Source organism: Ylistrum balloti, unplaced genomic scaffold (assembly GCF_031769215.1).
Source record: "Ylistrum balloti isolate Yb309-2 unplaced genomic scaffold, AGI_CSIRO_Ybal_v1 Utg369806, whole genome shotgun sequence".
NCBI classification, from domain to species: domain Eukaryota; kingdom Metazoa; phylum Mollusca; class Bivalvia; order Pectinida; family Pectinidae; genus Ylistrum; species Ylistrum balloti.
Window position 1 is genome coordinate 349,525 of NW_026781981.1, and position 13,241 is coordinate 362,765.

The 13,241-nt window shown below is 34.9% G+C and overlaps 1 protein-coding gene across 1 annotated transcript in view; it reads right to left on the reverse strand.

Moving 5' to 3' along the window:
* Positions 1–1,774: 1,774 nt before the first annotated feature.
* LOC132544657 (uncharacterized protein DDB_G0284459-like) overlaps positions 1,775–13,241 on the reverse strand; it is a 49,456-nt gene continuing 37,989 nt past the window's right edge. The window contains exon 3 of the mRNA XM_060208280.1: positions 1,775–4,569. Within this exon, the coding sequence (XP_060064263.1) occupies positions 3,349–4,569 (1,221 nt within the window). The 3' untranslated portion in view covers positions 1,775–3,348. The remainder of the gene's footprint in view (positions 4,570–13,241) is intronic.

Genomic DNA, 13,241 nt, shown 5'->3' on the forward strand with positions numbered 1-13,241 from the left:
AGCACAGGATTTTATTTTCTACTGAACAAAATTTCTATGAATTGATGATATAAATAGAAGTGATCATATCAAATCCTTACCAGTATGTCATATTATATATATCAGCAAAACCATGTACATTTTACACAGCAACACCATGTACATTTTACACAGCAACACCATGTACATTTTACACAGCAACATAGTACTTAACTGACAGTAAAACCATATCCAATTCACAAAGCATTACCATGTCACTCATCTTACATTCACAATCTAAGCACATCATGTAGTATTGTAAAATATATATATCACTTTTTGCACTAATCTATGAGCAGTCCTATAGGCGAGTTTTATTTTTCACCAATGTTGGTTTTCTTCATTGAAATTTACTTATAAATTTGAGAAACTGTATCCTCCATTGTTAAGATCTGTATACATGATTAAAACCTACAGCCACATCATATAGTCAACACAATAAAGTGAAAGTAAAAGGATTAACAGTACCATGTGGATAGTTTGTAGATGGTGACTTTTATCTACAATGTGAGGGTGAGACATTAATAAAACCCAGTGATGAAAATGACTCTGTTTATCCAGCACTTTGCTGTTACTTTATGTCCTAATAATAGCAAGTGTTCTTTAATGAGGAGCCAGGTTTGGTCGGTGGAGGAAAAGCTAGAGTTCCTAGAGAAAAATCACCAACCTGTGGCTAGTACCTATCGAATGTCCTAAGTAGGCCTGGGACTTGTGGCCCAGATGTGGAGGGATAGTGATAAAGACAGAATTATGCCTTAACCAATGGCCACAGCCATTGCAGTCTCTCTTTATCCTGCAATAAGTTTAAAATGGCCCACTAACATAAAAGGTGGGCTTATTACAGGACAACCATTTAGCATATGTAGTCATTTGTAACGAAACTACAAAATATTTGGGTGGGCCTATCATCAGACATGGGCTTATTGCTAGATAAATACCACAAGAGAGTTGTACCACAGTTTACAAAGGAACCCGTGAATCAAAACATTTCTGTTATCTGGACAAGTGATATCTCCAGGATCAATGAAGTAGAATTTAATCATCAATTGGAATTTGATCCTATAAAATTAATATCCTGATAACTGCCAAGGGATTTTGAAGTGCAACATTAGTTTCCTTTTCTTGAGAAAGCCAAACGGGCAAGGCCATTATATATTCACCAGCCCTGCAGAAAGATGTTAAGAACAAATGGCTTCATAAGATTAAAAATTTTCACATGTTAGCATTTAATTTGATTAAAATCAGACACAACTACTCTTGTTTTCTATGAGGAGAAATATCACCTTATTTCTATCATACAGTGTAGTCAGTGAGGTACAAGGGAGACAACACATGTAATATAAATCCAAATCAATACATTTATTGTATTATAAAATGGGTTTCAATCAAGTTGACAAATGAAAAATCCTTTAGAGTATTTAAAGGATTCCCAACATTCAATTATCAAACAAACCTGTGACAATGTTCATTATTATATAAAATTCCATACTTCTTGATTCAGTAATCAAAGGAAACATTAATGTTTTATGAGAAAAGTAAAACATCACTTCATGTCAAGTCATCAGATGTGTGCAATTCTACTTCCTTAATTGAATCGGCATGTGATGTATCACAGGATCCATTGACTGGTCACAAAGCCTGTTGACTTTAGACAAAGGACTGATGATGTTGAATTCTGCAGGGATGAGTATACCAGAAACATCTTTCAGAACACAACTCCTGAATTTACTTATATCATAAATGTATATACCTGATTCCAGGTAAAGGTCTAAACTTAATAGGCAGATGGACCGACATACGGACGGATTATCACAACAACCTCAAACTTATTAGTACGACGGGTATTCAAAAAATATATAATAATGAATATGCATTGAAGATATAACTCTGTGATCGCTGTAACACCATAAACAGGAAATAAAGAAGTTTTGAGAAAAAATTCTGATATGGTTCTGAAAAATATCCATTGTTTAACATACTGAGAAACAGACTCATTAGGCTTGTACAGTCACACAGAATTACGGATTAAATGAATGAAAGAACAATTGAAATGGCTTGTACTTATTTGTCACACACTTTAACATAACTGGTAAAACCTGTATAAAACTGCAGGTTCTTGACATCACAAGACGCAGCAGAATAGACCTACTTACTATTCATTTAGAAAAGGTCATAACCATTTGTGTCTGTTATAAATTCACATAAAATATATGCAAATGTTATATAAGTTGCATGAAGAATGAAAGACAACATGTCATGCGCATCAACTCCTTTTGCACATAAATCATGTAGATGAGACAAACTCTGTACATACCGGTGTATACCTGGGCTTCCTTAATGTTAACCATATATGGTAAACTAGATTTCATTGTACCTAAATTTAAATCATTGCCTGTATAACTCCATATAATACCACATTTACATACCATTCCTATATCTGTATATTACCACACTGGTATATCACACTGGTACATCATACCTGTACATCATACCTGTACAATCTAATTGTATACCAAAACTGTACGCTTTTAACAGTTCATAATACCTCTACACAACACCTGTATATAGTGTTAACTATATATATGTATGCATACAAGTACCATTTACCATTACTGTACATCATACCCAAACAGTACATTGTATACTCTACAGGTATACCACATTTGTATACTATACATGTATGCCACACCTGTATATCACACCTGTTGATACAATACAGCTGATCACTATAAAAAATTGATGAAGTTCTCCATAGTACAAAGTTTACCTGTACTCTTTCAATGTATATTGCATGTACTATTGAATGGCTATTTACAGCAAAGAAGATGACTGCAAATGACTGCAAAAATCTAACAATGAAATAGTTCTTCAGTTTACTTGGATCGCTGAAATAGATTGTATCCATGTACTTTTGTGTACACTTTCATAAATACTGGGTGGTTTAATGGATCAAGGAGATAATTAATCAAGGAATGAATTCCTTTTTCAAAATATTCTTTATGGTGTTTAGCAACAGATAACAGTTGTATAGATTCACTTCCTCCTGGCATCAGTGTAATTGATTTTATCCAGGCTGTCTATAGAAAGATATTAGAAGTTATCCTACTTGGAGATTCCTCTGATTAAACAATAACCAGAATATGGCACAAGTTATCTCTAAAACATTCAAACATTAAGAAGCACTTATTCATTCACCAGAAATGTAAGTGGACAGAGATTCCTCTATCACCGACCAATGTCCTCACTGACAGCTTTATCCTTGTCCCAAAGAATCAAGACACATTTTAAAGCACTTGACATAATTGCTTACAAATGAAGCAGCACTCTTTATCACGACATGTCATACTTCTCAAAATGCTTTTTAACAGCGGCCTGATAGTCCTGGCTAGGTGAGTCAGCCATCGTTACAGAACGCTTTTTTCCCTTGATCTTACTTCCTTTCCGTTTTAATATAGTTTTCAAATTTTTGAATGGGTTCGATGAATCAGAAATACTGGAGTTGGATGTGGCTCCTGGTGACTTAGGGGGTGGGGGGTAGGCCTCCATTGGTGGGGGAAGATCAGGGGTACCTCCACTGTCATGAGACGATATGTGTTCTATGCTTGATATGGACTTTGGTCTCTCCTTTGCTGGAGCTGGGTTAGAATTTTTATCTGTCTGTGACAATATTGGCATTGAGATTGCTGACAACAAACCAGCAGAGGACTGTTCAATTCCATTCAATGAAACCTGTAAAGTATTTGTATTCTGTACATTTTCACGCTGGTTTTTATTTCCAATCCCTCCACTCAAAACTTTGGAATGTGAGAAATTATCCAGCCGATTCTCATTTTCATCCGGCACTTCCATAAGTCCAACCAGTGAGCTGTCTGGATAACCAGCTATACTACGACATTTTTTGTCTCGTCCTTCACGTATTTCCTTAGACTTTCTACCAATCATTAGTAGGCTTTCCTGGCTTCCATACTGCCGGCCAATCAACAGACCTTGATTTCCATCAAAATCTGTGTCACTTAAATCCAAACTACTTCGGTGTTTTCTGGTCATTTTATCCTTCATTGACCCCCATTTGCCTTTCAGGGGTGATTTTAAAGATGGTGGCGACTTTAAAGTGGGGCTCTCTAGACTTTCGCTAGACCCAGTTTTGTCATCACTCAAATTTTCCAATAACATAACTCCATTTTTTCCCTTCCTGCCGTAGGCATCACGCACTGCCTCTAACAGTCTTTGGTTGGTTTCCTTCAGAGATTCAATATCTTCTTCTTGTTTCTGAATGATTTTTTCACTATCGGCCATTTTGCAGCGAACCTGAGAGTGTTCCTTCTTTAATTGGCCTTCTAGGAGGAGAAGATGTGCGATTACCTCCCCTAGTTGTTTGTCTGATCTTGCTGCATTGTTTCGACATTCTTGCTCTTTCTCCTGAAGCCTCATTTTGAGAATGGCAACATTATGGTTGTGTGTGACGCGCTCCTTGAGGATGATGGCCTGCAGCTGTTTGACAATGTTGTGTGTCTGCTGGAGCTCTGTTTGTAAGGTCTGCACTTCATGAGACTGTAAAGACAGAAAAATGACACACTTTTAGCATGAGAAATTTAGCAATTTCAACAATATCTAATCTTCTTAGTATGATAAGATGAAAGAAATTCCTTGGTATTAACCAATACAAAGGATTTTGGAAATTGAAAATGAGAATGTCATCCACAATGAAATTAAAATAACATGCCTATAATAAAATATTTTGTTAATTAATTGACAATTTCCACAAATATAAAAAAAAGAACAGAACAACATTGTTTTTAAAATTGCAATTAACATACAGCAATTCAAATAAAATTTTGTAATATCTAATTACTATAAAGAGTAGTTTTGTAGAGACGCATGACTTAATATGGCTTTATGAAGGAAATATATAAGTCAACTATGTCAGAATTGTGACAGACCTGCCAAGTAAGATTGCATCAAACATTAATCAATACCAATCTTGTGATAAAAAGACTTTGCCTTTGATGATGACAAAGCCTATTGCACTGTTACGTGTTGTAGCTTGTATGTTCCTCTGTCTATGTAGCAGTATCAGAAAGTAACGCATCTGACATGTGAATCTTCCGATCTGTCACTTCGATGGCATAACAACAACAGATTCTATCACTCAATCACAAGCCCTTGACAAGTCCTATTTAGAACTTCTTTTCCTCTTTAGTTTTTGAGACATGTGACAGGCGAGCACGGCAGAACCTGATTTGATTTCAAGTGTTCATAACTACTGTTCTAGAGTTTCATTTTACTATTACACAATTTTTGCCGAACATAAATCATTAATATGACAAAATCCAGTGCATCACTAAATGTGCAAGTAAACAAACATCTGGTATTGAACATTGTACCTTCATAAATCAACTAAAAAATGCAGCTTCACTGTTTACACACTATCTCTCACAAACCAGAACTGTTGCCAAGATGGTCGACTAATAATCCCCCCTCCCATCCCTCCTGCCCCATCACTGAATCAAAAATAGTCAAATGGCAAAAATTTCATTTTTCGAAAATGGTGTCATTGTTTTACAAAAATCTTTCCATATCATTAAGAGAAGTCTAAAAATAATCTATCTAATGATGGGTCTTACGTGGTTACCAACTAAATGACATAAGATGTTTTTTAAACATAGTACCATTGTAATTGCTTTCCCTCTAAACCCTTATATATAAATTTTCAGTATAATAGGACAATATATCAATTTTGACCAATCAGAAACCTCCATCATGTTTCCTTAATAATGGTTCTGGAAACATCTCATGTGTCAAATTACAGGCATTTATAAGTTATGGTCATGGTCCCTAACATTCCTGTGAAGTTTCACTGAAATCAGTTTTCAGGTTTAGGAGGAGTTGTCCAGACTAAATTATTTTCATAAAAGCCTGTGTATATAGTGACCTGGTTACCATGGCAACCCAAATTTCTGCAAAACAGGGGAGAAGGGACAGTGGGTGGGTGGAGGTGGTATAATTACCATTCAAATGTTCATTATTAAATATAGATACAATTCAATTTGACATGGGACAGAAAAGGAGTTTACCTTTAATTCCTTATATATGTATTGGTTCACAACTGTTTATCAGGAGACAGTTGATTCAAAGTTCATTAGAGATACTGATAGGTCATTCAATAGTTGACATAAAATTGAATTTTTATTGAGAGTTCTTCTTGGTGTTTCTATACAATTTGTTACATTCAACTTTAAATGCAATACCTACCTGAAGTAAGTAATAACAGATAAAAGTATACCCATGTGGTAACCATTCATAATCAACAATGAAGGGTTCATCCCAGAGTAGTTTGTTCAGTTAGTGTCATAATGTTGTACTGTACTCCTCAATGAGTGTCCGAGATTGATACACACAGGGTTTGTACTGAGAATACTAGAGAAATGTAACTAATAGTTTTTTTTTACTGAGGATACTAGAGAAATGTAACTAATAGGGGTTGTACGGAGGCTACTAGACAAATGTAACTAATAGGGGTTGTACTGAGGATACTAGAGAAATGTAACTAATAGGGGTTGTACTAAGGATACTAGAGAAATGTAACTAATAGGATTTGTACTGAGGATTCTAGACAAATGTAACTAATAGGGGTTGTACTGAGGATACCAGACAAATGTAACTAATAGGGTTTTTTTTACTGAAGATTCTAGAGAAATGTAACTAAATGTAAAACCTGACCAAGATCACCTTTGTTAGCCAGAAGTGTTTAAGATGGACCATAACCCTTGGTAAGGAAAGATGGACTTGGATGTTATACAGACATACAAATGGACAGCTAACACTAGAATCTCTTATCACTAAAGCTTGCTGGGACTAAAAAGTGTAAATTGTCACAGTTGTAGTCAAAGGAGTGAGTCTCTCTGACCTTGGGCGTTGAATTAAGGATATGAACAGATCTGAACTGTCAGGTAAAATGCCTACATCTCCCGGACATACATTTTTACTTTATCAGTAATTTGTGCTGGTCACATGTCCTCTTACAAGAATCTACAATCTTCTCTATGGAAAATTGACATGAAGCAATTATATCATCAGTTCTAATGAATAACACTCCATCAAACACAACATTATCCCCATTGATACCCAACCCAAATTGTATCTACCCAGTAAATGTTTTAACGAGTACTATGAGTTAAAACCTGCACATTTCACACTTGGGGTGCGATGGTATAACTTTATAGATAAGTGTAAAACTTTCCATTAAACAGTTGTGTAATACATATAAGTAAAGTTTTTTGAGCGTGGTTGACTTAAAAAATAGACATATATCAGAAAGACTTAAAAATGGAAGAAAGCTTTTACAATATCTTGAAGGGACTAATTAAAGCTGTGCTTAAATAATGGTTTCTGACAGCATGTGATAATGCTGCATCATTTCAAGTATGCCCATCCAGTAGTGATATGATTCTTAGGAAAGTGCTTAGTTAAAAATATTCTGTGTAAATAAATTGTCTTCTGCAGTCTGCAGCTGTGTAAATACCATAAAAAATAAAAAACAACAAACATCCTCCTCAAGAACAAAAACAAAAAATAAATAAATAAAAAAAACACTGCAGATGGATGCAATGAAATATTCTAGCTTCTGGTAAGAGAAATACTATTTTTCTCCAATCATTCACCATCTGTTGATGCTTTTAAGTATCCTACCACAACATGAATATGGTCACAGCTGACATGTCAGACAATAAGCAAATAATCACATATATATAACAAATCAAAAATCTATTTTGTTTACACCTTGATTGTAACATACGTATTTTACAAACCCCGTCACAGCTGTGAGTGAGGAAATATGATATTAGTTTATTTTACCGCCTGAATATAACAGAGTTGTAAATGTTTTATTATTCAACAGACTAGATTATCATTTTATTGTAGAAATTAATGTTACATGTACATTCATGTGTTTTCTTTAACATTTTATACAAATTGTTTATTCTCACCATTACATGACTATCAATAAATAATCGCAACACAAGAAAGAAAATGAATCATCCACATTCATTCACACATATCATACATATACCTATAGTGCAATGTCAAATGTGGTGGATGTAGCTTGTTCCAATCTACACACATACCCCGTCTACAATGTACCAGACAGTGGATGTACATAGTTCTCGTTTACACACATACCCAGTCTACAATGTACCAGACAGTGGATGTACATTGTTCTCGTCTACACACATACCCAGTCTACAATGTACCAGACAGTGGATGAACATTGTTCACATCTACACACATACCCAGTCTACAATGTACCAGACAGTGGGTGTACATTGTCCTCATCTTCACATAAACCCAGTCTACAATGTACCAGACAGTGGATGTACATTGTTCTCATCTACACACATACCCAGTCTACAATGTACCAGACAGTGGATACCCAGTCTACAATGCACCAGACAGTGGATGTACATTGTTCTCGTCTACACACATACCCAGTCTACAATTTACCAGACAGTGGATGAACATTGTTCTCATCTTCACATAAACAGAGTCTACAATGTACCAGACAGTGGGTGTACATTGTTCTCATCTACACACAAACCCAGTCTACAATGTACCAGACAGTGGGTGTACATTGTTCTCATCTTCACATAAACCCAGTCTACAATGTACCAGACAGTGGATACCCAGTCTACAATGTACCAGACAGTAGATACCCAGTCTACAATGTACCAGACAGTGGATGTACATCACTGTGGAACAAATCAGCTAACACAGACCTCAACTAAATCAAAATGAGCTTGGCTCTTTCACAGAACAAACTCAGCAAATAAACTAACAAACATTGTGTTCAATGTGATGTGCTGATATATTGTACTAAACTTGTTGCATACTAAACGCATCAACATAGTTCATCTTACCAGGAAACCAACACATGCCAAAGCAGTGTACTAGACAGTGATTGTTGCACCATGCCTGCAAACCCTGAAAGTATCCTAGAGAGATTGACTAACATGTCATCCTCATGTGCCCAGCATATAGCATCCTAGGTTGTGGTTGAAGGTGCAGTGGACCGTATCAATCAATGCCAATATAACATGTATTTATGTAACAGCTCCACCTATCAACTGTTTGAAGAAACATGCATCACCTGTACATGCATTTTGTCGCCAACAGTTCTAATTGCTTTGGGAAATAAAGTCTGCTCTAAAACGAAAATCGATTGATGAAAAGATTTTTTACAACATAGCGTAATTAGAAAGCGGGGTAAACAGCCTAGACACTATCTTGGTGTGACAAGGTAAGTATTGGCTGTCATCCGCAATGACCTTCAACAACTCTTATAATTACCTTTTTACACATACTTTGTTGGGATATAAAAATAACTGATTATCCTAACTACCCCTGTAAGCCTTGTTTCCATGGTGACAAAGACTTTAACAGCCCATGATTTTCTCATGTGAACAAGTGCCAACGGAAGAACCCACTAGAGGAGATCAGGTAATTTTGTGTAGGGTAGAATACAGCATTGAATTAAAATGTCAGCACAATGCTTTTCCATCACCTCGTGCCCAGCCTTAAAAAGTTTCGTTTGATGACAACTTCTTTTGTTGAAGGTCAGAATTTAGGGGACATTTTACAGTCTGCCTGATGGGCAAAAAGCAGATTGACAGTCTACATAAAGAAATGTATTAGAATAAATGGTTTCCTGTCAAACAAAGTCCACAACCTTTAACAGATTTCTAATCTCAACATCATTCTTAGTCTAATAACTTTTTTAAAATCTTATTCCTAAAATACATAAAAAAGGCCATTTCAAAAACAATGTTAAAGAAACACTTCTAGTGGTACAAGGACAGCAAAGGTTAGCCAGGAGTGTACACTAATTCAATATACCATTATTAAAATCTTTTGAGGAGTTAATCTATTAAAGGATTCATGAAGTATCTTGTGTACACGTTTATTATTTCAAATGAGGTCAACAGAGATCTTTGACCTTAAACTTTTACCAATGACCACCAATGTGGTGTCAAACTTTACAGCGGGATACTGTGGTATACTAGGACCTAAACTGTTAAGATGCTCATGAGGAATCTTGTACAATACTAGTTTTTCATTTGGAAAATGGTTAAAGATGACCTATGACCTTTGACCTTTAACCTTGGCTTATAACCAATAAAATCAAAAGATGTAATGATTTGAATATCAACTAAATCTGGGTTCATAAGATATTTATCAAGAACACAAGGTTATCGTGGACCAAAGCCTGGACAAACAGACAAAATGATTATCATATATCCTGCTTTCCTTAGTGATCTGTTGTATATTAAAACTAGAACAGGAAGACAACCAAAGTCCTGTATATAATGAGTTTATTCATAAGAGTAGGTAATCAGTTTAAAACAGTCAGACTTCATTAATTCTTGTTCCTATTTAAGATAAAATCACAAAGGAGGCAATTCAAGTTTAAATTCAAGGGCAGTTACTCTGCATATAAGCAGGTTAGAATGCTGTAGTGTTTTGAATATTTAGCATACAGGATGTTTAATTCCAGAGTACATTGGATATGTAAGAATCTAACACATGATGATAACAAAGAGATAGTGAGAACCACTGAATCCTGCTATGGTAGAGAAAATATGATAAACCTTGGGTATCCTGGTACAACTGCCTCCAGTAAGCATGGGTCATGTGTTGTAATAGGGTGAAATTGTGTACAACTGCCTCCAGTAAGCATGGGTCATGTGTTGTAATAGGGTGAAATTGTGTACAACTGCCTCCAGTAAGCATGGGTCATGTGTTGTAATAGGGTGAAATTGTGTACAACTGCTTCCAGTAAGCATGGGTCGTGTGTTGTAATAGGGTGAAATACCATTGTCATCATAAAACTTCATTTGTAAAGAAAATGAGACCCAATGGAGCAAATACTTCAATTATCCATTTCTCATCTATGATATATTTAAGGGTTATTGCCTGTATGTCATCTGAAATCTGGTGTCATGATTATACAAATAATTACTGATCTCCATTCCTCATATCAATTCCTTATTTCTACACATTTAGCTGACAATACTCCTAGATCCCCACACTACCCACACACATGTTCTATGTCCCATCATATCTCTAAATCACTTAAATCAAAATATCTTATTAGTATATCTCAAATTATTACATAACAGTTCTAGTTTTTAATCAAAACCTCAGGCAATGTAACTTTGCCTTCCATCTAAAAGGCCTGTTCAGCCACTGTGTCTAGCACATATTGCTTTCTGTAGTGTGAGACCAGCTATGGAACGCTTACTGGGCCAAGTGTCAGGGGAGGGCAGGACTTTGGGTCAGAATTTCTGAGTCACACTCCAGATTTCTGATTTATCACAGATCACTGATAATGTTGGTTTGTTTTCACACATATTTATCAAACACAGGCATATCTAATTTTACGCTACATTTAACATAGGTTACTGGTATCAGTAGACTCGGGCTACAAAAACTACTTTAAGTTTCTGTGAAATTCCTAATAGTTTTAGTACGTATATATACCAACATAAACACATAAATTCTATAGACTGAAACTATTAACAAGAAATTTTGTTAAACTCCAAAGTATTAGAAGGCTTCTCGGTATTATTCATGTTCCTGTTTAGTCTTTGGCTCCATGAGAGAGAACAAAATTGTTTTTTGATACAAGTAAACCTGTAATGATCATCAAGGGAGATAAATCTTCCATGCTGTTTGAGTCGGTTGAGATCTACATATTACTAGATAATTCCAGCAAGGTTTCAGAAATAGTCAAAGTGACAGCTCATCTACAATACTCATCTCCTATCTTATCTCACTTATAATAGTTTAAATCAATTAGATATACAAAATAACAAAGATTCTGATTCCATAGGAACTGTATGAGTGTGCCAAAGTAGTAGAAAATGAAAAGTAATTTATACAAAAAAAAAGATCCAAACACAAGTATTTCAAGCATTAGTGTTTCATTCTTAATCTTCACTTAAGCATATAAAGATAAAGAGAAAAACACTATTGCTCAACACTGGTGTTTTTAATCTTTATTTTTATATATTTAAGTAGTGTTTTTAATCTTTATTTTTATATATTTATAAATCCAGACAGATGAGAAAAAATACATTTATATATTTACAAATTTTTTCTCCCTGATGACTTTGCATGTTATATAGTAAAACCTGACCTTGACAATCTTCACCTGATCCCGCATAACAAAACTCTTCATAAATATTCCTCATTATAGAAACAAAACAGCTGACGTTTATATGTTTTAGTAACCTATATGTGGTATCATGTTTACTTTGTCATTATCATTGTCAAGAGTCATAATACTGAGAAATCCAATAAATAAACAACAGATGCCGTTATTTATATTGTTATCAAACTGAAAGTACGGAAATTACTGTACTGTATAGCATGTAGTTGTTAACATGGTTATGATTCAGCAAAATTACAACCGGCACCTTGATCTGTTACTTTGCCATTAAGTAGTTATAAATGACAGACACCTACAAATGTAAAATGGTCCCTTAAGCCTTAAATTAGTGATAACTGCCCTCCAGTGTATTATACTCTATAGACAGGTACTACATTGAAAGTAGGATTGTCTTTGTCCTTAAAATATGGGCACAGTTGCTAATTATTTTCAACATTAAAAACATCGCTCTTTAATTCATGGTTGTTATAAAGGAAATAAAGGAAATTGTACTAAAAATTCTCACTGTGATAATGGAGCTCACTCAATCAAATAACGTAGTTGAAATTTATCATGTGACAGAATGTTTCCTGTTGATTATCTATGATTATAAGATTTAAATAAATTGATTTTTACTTTTATCTTCGTGCCACTCCCAGGTAATGTGTGAACACCTTATGAAACCTACTGATCAGTAGAGATTGATGTACTTCAAAGATGCATAGAGGTTCAATAACCTTACCAAAAAACCACCCCAAAACCTAGGATTAGCTATGACTTTGTACGTAAACAGGAAGTGGTGTTCTGAATATATAATAGGGACCTTATAATGATTAACATACATAATACCTGCTCTGAGTCTTCTCAGGCTTGAGAAAATGATCACCACTTATCAACTCATGCATGCTTTAGGTAATCATAGAACAGGCATATATTGAGACTTATAATCAATTTGATTCTCCATAAATTGTATCCGCCTTTAACAGTAGTAAGACACGATATGAGGTCCTGTCCTTTCAAG